This window comes from Gymnodraco acuticeps, unplaced genomic scaffold (assembly GCF_902827175.1).
Source record: "Gymnodraco acuticeps unplaced genomic scaffold, fGymAcu1.1, whole genome shotgun sequence".
Lineage (NCBI taxonomy): Eukaryota > Metazoa > Chordata > Actinopteri > Perciformes > Bathydraconidae > Gymnodraco > Gymnodraco acuticeps.
This window is the reverse complement of record NW_022989942.1, coordinates 1,158,088-1,177,367: the sequence shown is the minus strand read 5'-3', so window position 1 is coordinate 1,177,367 and position 19,280 is coordinate 1,158,088. Positions and strand designations below refer to the sequence as shown.

The window sequence follows — 19,280 nt, the reverse complement described above, 5'->3', positions numbered from 1 at the left end:
GGACTTCGCCACCACCGCCCATGTGAGCAAAAATGCAACCAACCCAAGGACTGCGGAATATTATACAACGATGATGGGGACTTTCAATACTGATCTGCAGTTTGCATATCAGCCTCGTATTGGAGTGGAGGACGCCATCATCTTCCTGCTGCACAGAGTACACACACACCTTGAGAAGGCAGGCAGCACTGTGAGAGGCATGTTTTTTGACTTTTCCAGTGCTTTCAATACCATCAGACCTGCCCTGCTCAGCAGTAAGCTACTGGACATGTAGGTGGATGCTCCACTGGTGAGCTGGATAACCAACTATCTCACAGCTCGGCCACAGTACGTGAACCTGCAGAATAACACCTCTGACATTATATTGAGCAGCACGGGCGCTCCTCAGGGCACGGTCCTCTCTCCCTTCCTGTTCACAGTCTATACATCAGACTTCAGACACTGCTCACAGTCCTGCCATCTTCAGAAATTCTCAGATGACTCTGCCATTGTGGGCTGTATCATCAGAGATCAGGAAGCTGAGTACAGGAGTGTGGTGGACAGTTTTGTGGTGCGGTCAGAACCATCTGCAGCTCAACGTCACAAAAACTAAGGAGCTAGTGGTTAACTTCAGGAAGCGGAGTACCGCCCCAAGCCCAATTACCATCGTGGGCATGGATGTGGACATTGTGGACAGCTACAAGTTCCTGGGTGTCCACATAGACAATAAACTGGACTGGAGTAATAACACTGACGCCCTATATAAGAAAGGCCAGAGTCGCCTGTATTTCCTCAGGAGACTCAGGTCCTTTAACGTCTGCAGCACTATGTTGCAGACGTTTTATGACTCGGTGGTCTCCAGTGTGATCTTCTTTGCTAGTGTGTTGGGGCAGCGGGGTGAAGACAGCTGATGCCAACAGACTCAACAAGCTCATCAGGAGAGCAGGCTCTGTCCTGGGAGTGGATCAGGAGTCGTTGGCAGTGGTGTCGGAGGGGAGAATGCTGAGGAAACTTCTCGGCATTCTGTGACAACGGGTCTCACCCCCTGCATGCCACACTGGTTTCCTACCGGAGCACTTTCAGCCACAGACTGAGATCACCGATAACCACCACACAGCGCCACAGGAGGTCTTTCCTCCCAGTGGCAATCAAACTCTTTAACTCTTCACCCCTAAGTAAAGGGCACTGAGAACTTCCACACCAACACTATGTGCAATATACATATCAAGATAATTAACATCATTGCAATACACTCGCTGCTATATATATAACTATGTGCAATATTATATTAATATTATTAGTATTATTAAAAATGCTATGATAACGTGCAATTACGTAACTGCCACTACGTTTTATTTTTTGCACTACTAACTACTAAATACTGCTAATAATAATAATTGCATTGATTGTGTGACCATCTATGTTTCTATGTTTCTACGTTTCATGTTGTCTGTGGATGTTTAATTGCTCTTTTTGCTGCACTTTTAGTGTACAGTTTTGCTGCTGTGTTTATTGTGTTTATTGTATTTTGTTACTCTGGCACAACAATTTCCTTCGGGATGAATAAAGTCTTATCTTATCTTATCTCTATAGTATATGAATTTAATTGTCTTTGTTTTTTTCTTGCCAAACAGTCACAATTTCCACCTAATATGAGACCACATGTCTCCGATTCATTCAGTTGTTTACCTTTTTTTGATAAAACTCACGTTCAGAATCAATTACTTCCTCGTTATCTCTTTGTGAGCATCATATAAGATTACAAAAAAAACAATAAAGTGCTGGGTGACTTGCTCAAAGTCCTCATAATTTGATTTCCCTAATGGGAGTATGTGAGGTGCTGATGATGCAGCAAAATTAGATAGCACAGCACATACTGTATGACCAAATGTTAACACCTTTTTGGTCATTTGTTGTTGTTTAGTGTTTCTTTGTTATTAATATATTTGAGACAAGCAGGTGGGAAAACAAGGCTTAAAGCAAGGATTGGACCATTTTTGTTGTCGTAATTCACACTGATGGTTAGGGGTGGGCGATACCACAAAATCTGGATTCGATCCGATACCAAGTATTTCAGGGCCAGTATCGCCGATACCGATACCGATACTTTTTTTAATGAAAAGCGTCTTATGTACTTTCATATAGGGGAGAGCTGCATGACATGATTTTTGAGCTGAAATCATCATAAATAGACTAAATCTGAATTCATTTTCAGTTTTTATAGACAAATACACGTTTTACTTTTGCAAATTTAAAGTGCAAACATGAAAAATAACAATACAAAGTGGCCATATAGCGAACTGTCTTCTTGCACACATCACAGTTCGCTAAGTTTTAATTGCCAGTTGTGAAATTGCTCCACACAACGCTGCTCTTTCTCTCAGCCATCATGCGCGTGTGTGTGTTGCACTCGCGAGTCGCTGGCTGCTGCTGTCCTGCCCTGCTGGCTGCTGTCAGTCAGCTTGATAATCGGCGTTCAGGCACGGAGCCTCGAGGAGAAGAGGACAGCAGTGGAGAGAGAAGAAAAGAGCATATACTTGTGTTCGTCTGCACATAGTTTTTTGAAGAAATTGACGAGTAGAGGAGACGAGAAAAAAAGTATAACAGTATCGATCCTATTGGCTCTAGTATCGATATTTTGAAACGTAACGTAATATCGGAAGTATCGATATTTTGGGATCGATCCGCCCACCCTTACTGATGGTTGAATTTGAAGATTGATTGCGGCTGCTGTTAGCACCTTGAGAGCGCAGATATCAGCCACTTCCTGCTGGCTGATATCACAATAGGTATTGCGCTTGTATATATGTCAAATGTAAGACCTTTTAAGACCTTTTTTAAGACCCTTTCCATACATTTTAAGACCTCATCGCCACTTCGATATTTTAACCGGTTACCTTGGCGACACACTTTACCTCACATTTACTATATACAGTATTGATTGTCCTTCCTCCTTATCTTCCAACCATTTGGACGCAAACTTGCATTTCCCCATAACGATGTTGTTTAACAACCGGCGTAAACGGAGCTTTGCGCGCTATCAAGCCGTGAGCGTGCGATGTCCTGTTCAGATGACGTCAAATCCAACGGGATGCCATAAATAAACTACACAGAATCACACTACACACCTACGCAATGATTACATTCAGGCACACTGTAGAATACAACCTCTTTGGACAATGGATATACTTATTGAAAACAAGCTACAAAATGTAATACCTTGGAAAATGCCGTCTAATACTTTTTAATAGCCTTAATTTTGGCTAAATTGATTTATCAACTTTTAATACTTTTAGACCCCACGGACACCCTGTTATATCACTCTCCCATCAGCTGCGTCAATTTGTCTTTTTTTGCATTTGTTCATGTGGCAAATAATAAATGTTACCGTTTGCACCAATGGCAGAACTAAAGCAGAGAGAAAAAAAATGTCAGACCACATGCAGTGAGGAACTCCTCTAATCTTCATGAGAGGAAATTCAAATAGAATTTGAGTGTTCTTGCAATGTGGCTCATTTGCATGAAAAGGGGGCATTTTCATCAAATGTATGCATATTACTTTAATATGTGCAAACAGCACAGGAGCACTGAGACTCTATTTGCTTGACAGTGCAGGCAGGGGTCCATTTCACCGTTTGCAGGTGCAGTAACTCACTGCCTTTTTGTCATATTTGATGAGGTTCAGCAATCCTTTTGTGGATTGGAGCAAAGACTGTTTTTGGGTTACCTTTTATATATTCTTCAGGCAAAATGTTGCAAATTCATTCATGAATGTAAGAAAGTAAAATAATGAACTGCCCATGAATGAACCAGAGCTTTTTTTAGCTTTGAAAAACATCAAGTTGTATCCAGGTCACCAGGACTTGCACAAGCACACACAGTGTACACAGACTTATACACACACAGTTTCACAGTTTGAGACTAGCTTCAGAGACAGTCCAAAATGATTCATGTCTCAACCTACTTACAACATCTCTCAGTGGAACTGAGTCTGTGTTTTTCAAATTCTGTGCCTTGCCTCGCATAGCAATACAGCCTCTCCAACACACTAAACACATATTCACTTCAATGGAAAGCCTGAGGAGTGTGGCAGAGTTATTACTTACTGTTCCCCAAATCCCCAAAAGACCAAGGGGACATTGCGGCACACTCGCATCTGAATGAGGTGCATGAAATGATGGCTGGAATGATAAATCAAAGAATATATTGTCCTTTAATTTAATGAAGAGAAATTGGACTGTCAGTGATGTCAACCACTGATGTGTTTTAATATGTCAGCTGGTGGTTACTTCAGTACAAGATTGTCCCAAAGCATAATTACAATCACATTTCTAAGAGATTTTTTGAGTTAGTTTGACAGAAAGAGACTCACTTGTGCACACGTCCTCTGCTTTGTCCATGTCTCCACGGTAATATCCGTTGCGGCATCCACAGAGGGTGGCGGCCTCGATGGTGGAGCGACTGTTGAGTGGACATTGCTGACATAAACCTGCCCCCTGGAACGACTTAAAGGTGCCCTGTGGGCATGCTGAAGAGAGAGAGAGAGAGAGAGAGAGAGAGAGAGAGAGAGAGAGAGAGAGAGAGAGAGAGAGAGAGAGAGAGAGAAAAAAAAAACACATTTAAAAAAGATGAAATGTCAGCCTCCTGAACATGCATGAATCAATGCATCATGTAAGCTCTGGTTGTGCGCCTTTTGTTTGTCCTGATTGTAAGGCATTCGGCAGTCTTTGCTTTCCAAAGACTTGGCCCCGGTGGAGTTATTATCGGTAGTGTAAGGTTGACCATTCACAGAAGGGGATTTTCTGAGAATAGCAGAACATCATCCTGTTCAACCAAGATAAACAAAAACATCTTGTGTACGTCTACAGTGACACACTGATTATCCACGGTGTAGATTATAGTTTCATTTCTCGGGTTCGTTTATCTGGGTCACAGTTGTTTCTGCCCATAAATATTAACTAAGTTATTCTTCGTGACATAAAACACATATCAATTCTTAAAGATCATGTTCCCAGTACATATACTTGTATTCATCTGGGAATGGCTTGTTCTGATTATACAGTACATGCTTGTTATTCAGCTTTTATATGAACCTGGACTTTCATCATTTGCTGTGCAGTCCACTTGGGTAAGAGGAGCCAAATAATGGAGGTCTGAGTCAGTGTTTCACTGACTGAAGTTAAGGTAACGGCTGTCTCACATCCACAGTGTTAAGGCTGCATGAAGGCCCTCCCTTTTAGTTCATTTAATGCCAATGCCGCATGTCTTGTTATGTGTCCCTCTGCAGCCTTGAATTTGAGGAAGAAAAGAGCCCATTTCTAAAGCAATTACACTCCTCTCAGCTTTGTGGTTATCTCCACTGGATCTTGTGCATTTAATACCCATCTGTTACAAAATAACCTCAAGTTTCCAAGGTTTTGAACCAGTAAGTTATAACTGTGTGTTTTGCATTTTTCCCTGTTCATTCAGGGGTGATCTTCAGGAAACTTTTTAACAAAAATAACAGTACAGAAAACAGTAAAATAAACATCGTCATCACTACTGGACAGCTTCAAAACTGCCCATTCACATCACCAGAAAAAAAACACATTCTGGGATGCCACCAATATATGCCAATCATTCCCTTTTTCCCGCTAGTCTGCAGTCAGTGCGTTTGCTTTTTTTATTTTTCGCAAGCCTTTTCAAAGCAATAAAGCTAAATCTTCCATGGATAAAATGTCAGACCAGAATCATGACTGCTGTTTTAGTATTGAATGTGCAATTTATATATATTATATCTGCTCTTTGAACAAAATAAGCACGGTATGATAGTGCTGCCGATCAATGACAGTCAGGTCTCTGTTACCTCAAATATGTTTTTGAAACTGGTTGTTTGCTGGGAATATTCATTTAACCTTCATTTCGCTAGGAGGGTCTCTTGAGATCAGAAAACCTGCTTTTTCGAGCAAGTCCTAGCCAAATGGTTAGCATAGTTTACAAATAATGAACAAAGCTCTCAGAATGCTCGATCTAATTCAAACTCAAGGACAGCTACGAAACTGTTAATCTAATCAGTTATAGGCCTGTTTTTAGTGTAGAGTCATTACAATTACGTAACCTGTTTCAGGCATTTTGAAACAAGCTCCTGTTACTCACTAAACATTTCGAAGCAGGTTATTGATTGAACTCTTCAAAGCTCCAAATTGTGCAAAAACACCATCACCACAGCTGCACTTCTACTACTGCTGACTGCATGACTGACAGCGGAACAAAAACAAAGTATTTAATCTAGTTTGAATCGGCTAGTTTCATAATTTGTATTCTAGAATGACACTTGTTTTCAATTCGTGCCTTTTTGGTTACAGCAAATCATTCAGATTTAGGACTCAAAGTAAAACAAGAAAGCCTAATGAGAAACACAGAGGTGTCACAAAAGAAATTAGACAGAACAGAAAGCTCTGGCAAAAACCTGAGTGAAAACCAAATGAGGTTACTTTCTTCCAGCTTTGATTAATCTTTAGCACTTTGTTTTCCTTTCCTCTGCTGTAAAGCAAATGCACTTTATTTCCGTGATGCTTGAGATGCTTCAAGACCAAAATGCCAAACGTGTTACACAGATTTATGGGGAAGGCAGAGGAGGGGTTGCAGAAGCAGGCTACTGCTAAGTCCATTTAGACTGGAGTCCAAATGATAGCATGGGTTGAGTGAAATAAGTAAATGAGACAAAGTGCTAGCAAGTTAAGAGCATCAGAGTCTCACTTAATTAAATGCTAAAGGTTTAAAGGGTTGGGCAGATTGTGTTCAAAGAGAAAACATGGGGGAAACAAAAAAGCTGATGCTCAAACACTCAAAATAAATGAATCAGAGGAGAATGAAACTGCTGTTTTTATTTCTCCCTCTCAGTATCACTATTTCTGCAGTATTGCTCTATTGTGTTCACTCTCCTGAAATGTTATACAGTAGTTATTTCTTGGTTTTTGCTGATGCATTTGTTCTAGCATGATCTACGGTGGAGGATGCTTTTCGTTGCCTCTGTGTTTTACTGCAGATTACATTGTGCATGAACCACAGAGCTTGAAGAAACTACTCGGATCTCAGGTATGAAGTACACTTCATCTCATACAGCGGGACTTGATCAAGCTTGTATTAAATTAACATCTTTACACATCGCTGGCCCCAAATGATAGTGTGGTGTAACCATTTAATCACTTTGAGAACTACAGATCTGCTCTCAGTAGAGTGCAGATGCTTGCAGTTGCTTTAATGTTGAATTGAACAAATTTAGATGATTGTTTTTTTGTCAACCAGGAATTTCCCGCCAGAGCTGAGCCGACCCGACTGTCTATACTTGTTGCCTTATAAACTCTGATTGACTGAGAACCCTTGGAGGCCAGGCTGTGTTCATGTTGTCAAAAAGTAGAGGTTAAAACATTATCTCACTTCTTAATTTACTGTGATTTGACAGTTCTTCTTAATTATAAATAATATGTATCCTAAGTTTATCCATCCCACGACTCTCAGAGACGTACATACCTAGATGCATAGAATGAGAGCACATTTAGTTTAAATTTGAGGCTGACTAGTTCAGCTGGTGATTGGCTGTGTAAAGACAGACAGAGAAAGCTCGCGCACACATTCTAAAAACAACAGACAAAGCAGCTAAAATTCATATACAATAACATCAGCCCAAAAACAGAATAATAAGAGTCAATATTGAACTTCAACTCTTAGTGGCCAGAACAAGGACTCCAAATAAATGATCTGTAAAAGCAACTGTTTGCTAACTCAAGTTCGCCCTCACAACTGATGATTGGTCAGTGCTTTGCCAATCGTTTGTTAGCCAATTAAATTATTTATTTCTGTTTCTATGAGTAAAGAGCAGTTGAGCCAACCTGTACAGTAGATTAAGGTGTTAAGATGCCGACCATGACTATGCATCATCCCAGTTTAGAGTCTGGAAAGGCAACACCAAATGCGACAATGTAATAATGGATGACCAGTACTCCCCTCCGGAAAGCAGGTTTAAAGCTTTCAAACTAGTTGCAAAGTATGTATATTACTGGAAACGTTTTATCCATTATTCCTTCTCCACTATTCTAATACTCAGCTAGTTCGTATATGTTTACCTCAATCTCCATTTTTATCAGAAATGCAAATTCTCCTTTTGCTCTATATGTCCATGTTACTTTACATGTATTTTAGTTTCTTTATATTGAGGCATTCTTTGAAGTCATCCATCAATTACGTGCCTTGTGTGTGTGTGTGTGTGTGTGTGTGTGTGTGTGTGTGTGTGTGTGTGTGTGTGTGTGTGTGTGTGTGTGTGTGTGTGTATTGAATAGGCAGACAGACATCTGGCTTGTCAAGGTCATTTATTCAACAACCTTGCTCATACATGTGGAGCGTGTCACCATGGCAACACGTCTCTCCAGTTCTCTCTCCCGCTCTCTCCATATCTTCACGCAAACACAGAGTAGCATTTGTTTTGTGTCACTGAATTCAAACGCACACCAATGATCAGAAGTGGACGTCACTATTGGTTTATTGACTATGGTTTTGGTTTAAGCCGTCAGCATCTTGTGTTTTTTTGGAACCAGAAGTAATTCAACAAGGAGGAGCAAAGTTCAACTGAGCACTGAACAAGACATTATTAGGCCAACAAACTGTTACACTGAACTTTCATGAACTGAGAACCGTATTGAAAGGGCTAGAATTGTGAAGCTAAAATCATAAACTTTAGGAAATCTTTGCTTTTCCTAGGGTAGTCGGGTCATTTTCTCATAGACTTCTATAAAAGTCAGACTTAACTTAAATTATTTATGTATATATTTAAGAGAATACAAGTTTAAGGCACTTCCTCATTGGCTTTCTTTTTGCAGAGCCAGAGGTTGTACAAATGTATTTGCTGTGATTCAGTTAGATATTAATAGCAAATTTTGGGTCGAGAGAAAGGCGAAAATGAAAATGCTTTTGAGGATGAACTGATGCACCTCAGAGGGCAGAAAAGATTATTCCCTCCGTTTCTCTGTTTAATGCCAGCTGTGTGGAGTCACACAGCAACCAAACAACTCTAAGAGCTGTGTCAGCGCCACAGCAGGAGTACTTTGAGTGTATTCAATGGCAGTGCTGATATTTGTAGTGTGGTGCATTTGAAGTAAGGGTCTATTTGAACATTTTACCCCCCCTACACACACGCACAGAAACAAACACACTTTGAGTGCTTTGATGTTGGGCCAGTTTTGCCGGATGGCAAATATGCTGGTTTGGTGCAAAATAAATACAATCTTTGTGGCCTAACACACACACATGCACACACACAAATATGCAAAACACAACCATCTGTTCTAATAGTGAGTCCAGTTTCCTGCCAAGTTGTTATCAACTAATGGGCAGAAGTGCACACCAAAAAGATGCCAGCTCGGTGAAGACAGTTGACAGAGGCTCTGGCCCGCAACATCTTAAATCACAGTTTAAGAACAAAAGTCTTGAAAAAAACTCATGTGGAAGGTACATGCCTACAGAAACTGTCAATTCACGACAAATCAGTCAGTTAGACTTTTTAGTACAGCTGAGCAATTTAAACCTTATCGAAACACTAACCGCAATGGACATTTTGTTGTTAATGACATTTTAACTCTATATTAAAATATTAATATATGTTTTAAGATATATTGCTTGACGACAAAACCCAGCTCCAACACAGAAATAATGCAGTTTCTAATCAATCATATGGCAGTGTTCAAGCAGCGCACTTCTGAAAGTACAGTAGGTACAGAGGGACTGGTAAAAAACAACACTTTCTTTTCATTTATATTGGCATAAATAATCAATTTATCACATGATGTGAAAATTGTTATTGTGATAAAAGGTGTTGCAATATGTAATTAAGAGTTTTGTTTTTCAAGGGCAACAATAATAAGATCAGTATCTTTCAGACCAAAGGAGTCGTAAGACTTTATACTTCCACATTTCACAGTAATTATTTCCGCAGTGCAGTCATCATCACTGTAATATTGTCAGCCTTAATCACTGTCTCACCATGAATTGTGTCTGGCTTAGCTTTTACCAACTAACATATTCCATGAAGAAAAAGTATTACTGTGAAAATTGACACTGACACCAAAGGCAAATCTAACATTTATTGTGTTTCACTGGAGAAATAATTATATTCATCAGTCGCTTCCATCTTCTCTATAACTTGTATCTCTCAGTTTTTTTATTTTCTGTCCTTGGTTTGTCCTTTTTTTTACTTTCTTGCTAGACCAACTCTCCTGAGGGCTCTCCTGCTTTACTTTATTTTCATCCCTTCCTTCCTTTATTCCTTCCTACCTTCCTGATGCCCCTCCATCTCCTCGATCCTCTCTGGCAGTTCAGGAATAATTTGTGGCAGCCTAATCTGCCTTGCACCCTAAACTAATTAACATGGGATGGAATGGATTCACTTATCATTTCACCACATGTATCCACGCTCTCACCCATTACATTTGAATGTTTTAAGTGTTCATTACTGTGCAATGTCCCTGCCAAATAAATGATTAAATAAATAGTTAGCCTTTACTACAATATGAAACGCAAGTGCGACAAGGTCATCAGAGCAGGTTTAAAGAAATACAAATATAAATAATTTTGCATACATAGCATTCATGCACAGATTTACCTCTGCAAACGTTGCCATTGTCCGGTTCAAACCCCGCCTTACAGCTGCAGCTGCCGATGGGCACCATCCACTCCCCATCTCCGTTACAGTAGAGCTTTATGGGCACGTCGACTTCCTCAGCATTGGGAATACAACTTCCTCTAGCGATGACTAATGAGGTGGACTCTGCTCCAGTCAGGGTCTGTATAGAAAATCATAAGAAATGTCTACTTGAATGTCTGTATACACCAGCAACTACACCACATTCTGATGATAATAGCACACAGTTTTCAGTTTCTGGTCCGTACCTCTGGGAAAAAAGCGAAGTTCTGAACCACGCTGGGACATTTCTTGTAGAACACTCTGACAGCCAGGAGGGACATGCAGGCTCCAAGATCCTGGAAGGCCAAGTGGAAACCTTTGCCTTTGGACAACGGTCCGAAACTCCTAACTTCTGTGTTCACCTTCATTAGTCTTCCCCCAAAATCAACCTGGGAGAAACTCTCATCTGCTGCGATGGTGTCCACCTTACATTGACATACAGAGAGAGGGAAGGTTAGCAAAGCCAGAAGAAAGCAAGGGGAGTTAAAAAGGGTGTTACTGTCCCTGATCTTTTGTTATTACTTTAGATACAATTATATTTGAAATATTTAGATAAGTAATGTTTGGTATTTTCTGTATAATACAGAATAACCACATTTTTCTTAGAGTTTAGTAATGATTTGCTCTTTATTTATGTAGTGAACCTTGACAATAGCCCAGAGAAGGCTGCGAGGAGATTTACAACACTGGGAAAAACACAAACACATGCAGTTAGATCTTTCTAGACTTTGATCAATTAACCTTGTGGATTCTTAATCAATTTGGGAATAGTGAAGTGTTTTCTTCTGGATTGCACATTGTCAACTGACTACTTTTCATGGACTAATAAAACAAAAACAGCTTTGTGAATTAGCATTTTTCGGATAATCAAATAGTTTTTTTTTTAATCCAGTATACTGCCCGTTTTAGTTTTCCCGCATTTACCACTATAAACGTGAGAAAAGACATGAGAACATTTGAAATGAATTCAAACGATGACCATAACATAGTTAAACAGAATCAGCATCTTGGGTGTGTTCAGTGACATTGAGTATCATTGAAATGTTATTTTGAAAGGCACATTTTTAGTGTGGCAAATACTTCCAAAGCCAGCAGCTCTTCATACTTTGCTATACCTTAAGGAAAGGGGCATTGGCCCAGTACTCCATCCCTTTGATGCCCTCTGACACGGCCCTCTCAGTCTCCAGGTAGTACAGGTTGAAGGTCTCCTTGCAGGAGCCCAGGACGCTGGGGATGGAGGCACAGTCGCGGACGGTGAAGCGGATCTCCACGTAGATGCGCTGCGCCGCCCGCCGGTCGATGTAAGTCGTGAGAAGCCAGTTGTTCTGGCTCGGCTCAAACACGTTGCACACCTGGTACGTCCTGATGGTGTTGAGGTTCTCATCATAGCCGCTCACCTCCTCCCACTGGTGTGTGTGTGTGTGTGTGTGTGTGTGTGTGTGTGTGTGTGTGTGTGTGTGTGTGTGTGTGTGTGTGTGTGTGTGTGTGTGTGTGTGTGTGTGTGTGTGTGAGGAAGGGGAACAGAGGAGGGATGAGAGGGGAGGAAGTAGGGGAATAGGGGAGAGGAGAGGCCAAAATGATGAATGGGTTTACCAAGACCTGACACAAATTAAACTTTCTCTTTCCCTCCTCCCCATTTTGTCTCTCGCTCTCTTTTTGTACCTCTCCACTTCCCTCCCTACTATACTTTTTTTCTCTCCTCTCACCTTTTTTGAAGAGGGACAATCATTCATCACAATTAGAGCTGCTCACCTCTAACACACATACACCCACAGGCAGCAGACCATTGTTACCGGCTAGCAGCCAAGCCAGCATTTATAAAAAGAAAGAAAGAAGAAAGCCAGTTAAAGAACATATCCTCTTTAATTCTATATTCTTTTTTATTTTACTCTGTTTTATTAATCTGTCGACCCTTTTAATGTACACCTCCGTGATTCTCTGGAATCCATTCAACTCTGCATCAATAGCGATGTATTGGTGTCACCTTGTGACTGTAATTAAGATTGTGACGGAGTCCATAATGGAGCGCCGCAAGGTGTACTCAAACTGTTTTCTCCAACGGTGCACACACTTGCATACACCTATTAGGGCTGTGCAATTAATCATATTTTAATCTCTTTATTTATTGGTATTTATTATTTTGATATTATTTATTTAAATGTAGATATCAATGTATACATTTTACTTATTTGTATTGGTTTTTCAGTTGAACTATACTTAAAGTTCAGGGTAATCAACTGTTAAAAACATACTGTTTAAATTATTTATTAATTTTTTTAAGTTCAATAAATGGATGTTTTCAAAGTCAATGAACAATCATATTTAATAATCGTTCGTGATATCAATATTGACCAACAATAATCGTGATTAGGATTTTTGCCATAATCGAGCAGCCCTAACACCTATACAAATGCATGCATATACCTCAAACACACACACACAAACAGACCCAGTACACCTCTGCACGTTGTTCTTACCCCATTGGCAGGGAACGAGATCCAGCCAAGCTCTGCTGTGGCCGTCCTTGTATCCATCACTGTCTCTGTGAGACAAAAGGGGGAGAAAGACAGAGAGAGGTGAAGGGAGGAAGCTGCAGGAAGAGGACAGGTATGAGTTTAATTAACAGTCAGCTCAGGCACCAACTTTACTGCTGCATAGTGATGCGTGTCATTGGTGTCATTATTTGTAATGCTTCTCCCAACCCTATCATAAATACATAAGGAGCCTCATATAAACCATAATAAATAATCATTCCTCTGGCTAAGTATTAAGAGAAGTAACAATGATACACAAAGGTAATACAATTACAAACAATGGTATCATTTCCATCCGTATTCAATTCATTGTTCAGTGTTATCTTCTACACATATGTAAAATAGTATATTGAAATCCTGGTATAGAGTAATGAGGTCGTTTGATATAGTAAGACCACCGTGTTTGCAGCCGGCCTGGTAGAACAAGTTTGCAACACTAATGGACGTTAGCGACAGAAATCAGTTAACAACAACCTTTGAACAGCTATAACAGTTAGCAACAGAAGGCAGTTAGGAGCAGCAAGAGCAGTTACAGAAAGCTATTTACAGCAATCATTTCTACATCGAGTAGAGGGTGAAGGTGTCGGCAGCGGTGGTACTGTTTCAATTTCTGGCTATTGACTTGCAGATTAATTTATTGATTTAATAGAAAACCATATTTTTAAAATGAACACCGGCTCAGCAGAGCAGGTGCAGAACAGGAAATGACCTTAAGGCTTGTTGGGGTCCCTTCGGGGGTGTACCACGGATTCACTGTCATGTACAGAAAAGTTATAATTCACAGTTAGACCTATGGGAGCATCAAATCGAGTAGAAAAACCCTGATGGAGCGGCTAAGAAAAGCATTTGTATTTCATATGTTTTTAGCCATTGAGGGGCAGGCCCATGCATATCGTATTGTTTGTAGCCTTTATTTAACCAGGTGAAAGCCCCTTGAGATCAAAAGATCTCTTTTTCAAGGGTGACCTGCAGCACATTAGTTACACATGTAACATAAAAACAACAGAACAACAATAAGGATGACATACAACATAATGTACAGGGTACAGTTTACAAACTCTATTTACAGTGACAGGTACCATGAGTATCAAACAGCATGTCACCCAGCCGAGTTTTAAAATGATGCAGGGGAACCAAAGTGCTCAGTTTTAAACATGTTTGCAGACTGTTCCAAGTTAGTGGAGCTGCACAACTAAAAGCTTTCTTCCCTAAAACAGTCCTAGCACTTGGCACCTATGAACGATGCACAACTCAATCTGAGAAGCTGTTTTCTTTACTTACAACCACACACAGCTCATACATAATAATAACCCTAATTGCCTTATTTAGACATGTTTGTGAAAGTGTGAAGTAAACTCATGGTTCAATAAACAGCAGGCATAGTCAAAATAAGGCTGGATAGAAAACTGCCAGCGCCACAATTGCTTTTATATCCAGAAATGTTGAAACTTTGCCTGAGAAATGTATTCTGTGATCGACTTTTGTGAGCAGCTTGACAGCCTGACCCACTCCTGACATATGGCTTATGATCTCTTCAATAGGCGCTTTCACACTGCGGTACTTTTCCCACAAAGGTTCATGTGAACTTAGTTCATGTGAACTCTTTTATCGCGTTCACACCAAAAAGAGCCGGTACTAAAATTAGTTCATGTGAACCTTTTTACCCCCTCGAAAGTCCCTGCTAGAGAGCAGAGAGCTGCTAGAGAGCAGGGACTTTCGAACGGCTCTTTTGTGAGAAAAGAGCTACATTTCTGATTGGCTGGGCGGATTGCAAACCACGCCCCGTAAAACTCCCAAAAAGTTTTGTGAAGCCGCCATTTTATTATCCTCGCATTAGCATTATTAGCATTAGCATTAACCCAGCGCAGAAACGCAGAGAGACTAACTTATGGCAACACAAAATAAAACATGGGAGTGGTGGAGATGAGGAGGTGTCGGCGTTCTGGCGATTTACTCGGAAGGCTTCAGTAGAAGCTGCTGGGAGTCCCAGCAGCTTCTACTGAAGCCAGTCCCTAACTCCGGGGACTTCCGGCCGGGGACTTTGGGCGGCAGTATACGCCGTGAAATGGTTTGCGGCCTGCCAGTAAACCCAAAGCAGAAGAAGAACAAGTGATGTCAGCGGCTTCATTTGCCTAATCCACCCCCAGGGACTTTTTCCAGTGTGAACGCGATCTGTACATGAGAACTAAAGAGTTCTCATGAACTAAGTTCACATGAACCTTTGTGGGAAAAGTACCGCAGTGTGAAAGCGCCTAATTTTACCATTGACCCACAAATAATGTATTCCATTTTATGGGGGAGTGACAGTTTGTTATCTGTCATCCACCTGCATACATTAAAAAGTAATACACTCCGCATACTTTAAGGTTGTATCATTATGGAAACCAGCATTGCAGAGTCATCTGCATATAAAAACAGTTCACATTGAGTGGAAGCCTTGAGGTCATTGAGAAATAATAGGCTTTAATTAAATAATAATTACATACAGGTACAATCAGTCATTGGCAACAACAGCAATTAAACAGACAACCCTATTGTGTGAATGTGTGTGTAGCTATTAGCTGATCTGGATGCCTCTGATGACTTCATGTCCTCAGCTGAACCTCACAATGATCTGCTTCAGTAACCTCACATTCAATCAATCAATCAATCAATGTTTATTTATATAGCCCAATATCACAAATGTTACATTTGTCTCAGTGGACTTTACAGTTTGTACAAAATATCAGTATGACAATACGACACCCTCTGTCCTTAGACCCTCACATCGTACAAGGAAAAACTTCCGGAGAAAACCCACAGTTTAAAGGGAAACATGGGAGAAACCTCAGGGAGAGCAACAGAGGAGGGATCCCTCTCCCAGGACGGACAGACGTGCAATAGATGCCGTGTGTAAATTGAAAAGATAATACATTTGCAACATAGGTAGTCCAAATGTTTGGAAATGCATGTGTGTATAATAGGAAGATGAATCCACGAGGATATCCATCCAGGACCTATGATCCAGGACCACAGCCAGGATTCAAGATCCAGGGCAGATCCAGGACACAGGACCGCAGGATCATCCATGACTCCGGATCCCGGCGTATATAGACACCAAAAAGAAAGACATTTGGGGAAGCTGGGTTAATCGGAACATGAGAATACACAGGTATAGACAGAGAGAAGGAAGAAGTAAGATGTCCCCCGACAAACTAAGCCTATATCAGCAAAACTAGGGGCTGAATCTAATCAGCCCTAACTATAAGCTTTATCAAAAAGGAAGGTCTTAAGCGCACTCTTAAAAACGGATAGGGTGTCTGCCGCCCGAACACAAACTGGAAGCTGATTCCACACATTCTACCCTGACTCATACATAACACCACAGCTGGGTGACCCACTGATACACACTGAACATCAAATACAGTACACACCCACACACTCTTAGGTGGCAACACTAATGAATGGAAGAACAACGAACCAATTGACTGCAAAAGCACAAATGGCAAATGAAATGATTTTCATTCTGTGTAAATCTTGATACATTGCTGTATAAGAGCCAGGATAAATGTGTTCTGCACCTTTCCGTCTGCTATGAGCAAAGCCTGGCAGGCTGGGATTTGGAATATGAGAGAAAATGACTAATGGGAGTGATCTGGCAAACAGTGGTGGCAAATAAACTGCATTTGACAATTGTTGGTGGTTAACACATGTCATCATTAACCCAGATTTATAAAGAGGCAAAGGCTACCATACACAGGGCCACCTGCGCATCAGGACAGATAAACATTCACATGCCTTCAGTAGAAATTGGGGTTCAGTATCTTGCCCAGGGACACTTTGACAAGCTAACCAGAACAGCCGGAGATCAAACCACATACAGTCTGTTTGGTGGACAACCAATGTACCTTCTCTAGAGCCCCAACAACACATAACACCTATGATGATATTAATTACTTAAAACTGTTAAAAAATAATACATATATATATTTTTTTAAATCCCGATTTCTCCCTTTCTCTCAGTCAGTTTCTGCCCTCTCCTAGGTTACTTGTAGATTAACTTAGCTGCTGTATGCAACATGCACAGCAAGACAGGATGGGATGCCAAAGACAACATAAGTGAGTTGTTGAGCTAACACAGAGGCCTTTGTCATAAAACATGGTGCGAACATTCGACAACATCACACCACGAGGGAGCTGCAGGCAAACATCCCCCCTTGATCCTTGACATGCTCTCTTCCTCCTGCACTCTTTCATTCTGTCACCCTGCCTCTCATTATCTCCTCCCCTCCTCATCCTCCTACTTACATCCTCCCCACCTTCATCCTCTCCTTCACTCACAGTCTTTTATCTCACCCTCTACCTTGGGTGCTTTTTCTTAGTCAACCAGCGAGCCTAATTACAGCAGAATCCCCTCTTTCAGCTTTCCCCCGGGAATCAAGGTCGTTTGAGAGAATGAAATGCTTGTCACGCGAAAATGTAGTCGTCTATAAACAATCTTGGACCAAAGCTTATTCAAACGGTGACAATTGTCACTATCTAATTTGTAGCTTCGGTGCGTTTAGTGGCATGTTGTCAACAAAAATGTTCAAACACCAGTGGAATTTAAACCCAGTTTATTTATGCCTTGTATATTTTTGCCTGTTCAGATGTCTTTGAAGTTTGGGTAAAAACAAATTAGGCTAAAAAGAAAAATGGAAATGTAGAGAGCAATCCACAGTGTTGACAGAAAATATGTTAGAATAGCTCACATAGTCTTACAAGCTGTACCTTGCAGCAAAGTCTTGCAAGAAGGCAGTGGATTCAGGGCTTTATACAGTTGAACCATGCCACCATATTTCAAACAAAGGGTTTACGGGAATATTCTCGGCAAACGACACACACACTTTGCTGCTAATATATTTGTTGGAAATTGATTGCACCATCATGCCCAGAAACTCTTGGGAGACCGCTGTGATTCATCATTTTATGTTATTACATCACGCTCACAGCCTGAGCATGATGACCCGGGAAATGAATGTGAAGTGTAAACAATAAAAAGCCTTTTGTTTTTAATGGATCTAACTTCCTATTTTAAACAGAATGAACATAAATAAATGAGAAAATAAACTACAGCAATGTCTGATCATGTATCTGGGCTGGGGCTAACCATATTTTTGTATTATTGATTCATGTTTTTTATTGAATTGAAAATGACAGCATCACCACATAAAGCAGAATATTCTAACATTAAAAAGGAAAATGGCAAAATGCTCTTCATAAATACTCCAAAAGCACAAGGTAGCATTCTCTAACAGCTTGTTTTTTAGACAAAAACCCAAATATATTACATTTGCTGTCATATTGGACAAAGAAAAGCATAACATCCTCACATTTAAGAAGCTTGAACAAACAATTGTTTTGGATTTTTGGCAAAAAAAAACTGTACAACCCTTTTTTTCTTATGACCAAAATATTTGCAAATCATTATTTTCCACCTGCAATTAATAGACTAATTATTGTATTTACTTAATATCTTTGTACAATAAAAGCACAACATAACAAAACCATATCAGCAAACATGCCCTGTGAATCCTCAGTTTAATGTCTAGGCTGGGCTTATTAGAGTGCATCTACTCATCAGTCTAATTAACAGCACACGGCACACACTTCTCTGTGTATAATAATGTGCACACTCCGATCAGCCTAATTCATTTTGACATATTGGTGGCTGTGATAGGAGTGTGCCCACCTCCCCCCGCAGTGTCACACCTTCTAAACCACTGAGCAAAAACCAAAGCCATTTAATGGCAGAGGAAACAGCAGGTAAATCTGTGCGATATTGTCGCAGTCAAAGAGGCTGTTAAATCCTTGTTGTGGCCCGAGAGGGAATAATAAAAGTGTTTCCATCCCAGACTCTGAATTAGAAGTTATTCCATTGTTTCACTGGCTTGTCCTCTTCCCCTTCTTTCATGTGTGTGTCTGTGTCTGTGTGTGTGTGTGTGTGGTCAAATGGCAAGTGGGGTCAGTTCATCTGATGCTAATTAGTCTACTGTTCAAGACTGCAAATTAGTGTTGATTTATAAGCCTCTGAA

General features: G+C 40.5%; 1 protein-coding gene across 1 annotated transcript in view; it reads right to left on the bottom strand.

Moving 5' to 3' along the window:
- Positions 1-19,280, bottom strand: part of LOC117542447 (ephrin type-B receptor 1-like) — a 104,339-nt gene that overhangs the window by 46,022 nt on the left and 39,037 nt on the right. Inside the window, exons 2-6 of the mRNA XM_034210137.1 lie at positions 13,171-13,235; positions 11,809-12,099; positions 10,900-11,118; positions 10,613-10,793; positions 4,352-4,507 (exon numbers count right to left, since the gene is read on the bottom strand). Of these exons, the coding sequence (XP_034066028.1) occupies positions 4,352-4,507; positions 10,613-10,793; positions 10,900-11,118; positions 11,809-12,099; positions 13,171-13,235 (912 nt within the window). The remainder of the gene's footprint in view (positions 1-4,351; positions 4,508-10,612; positions 10,794-10,899; positions 11,119-11,808; positions 12,100-13,170; positions 13,236-19,280) is intronic.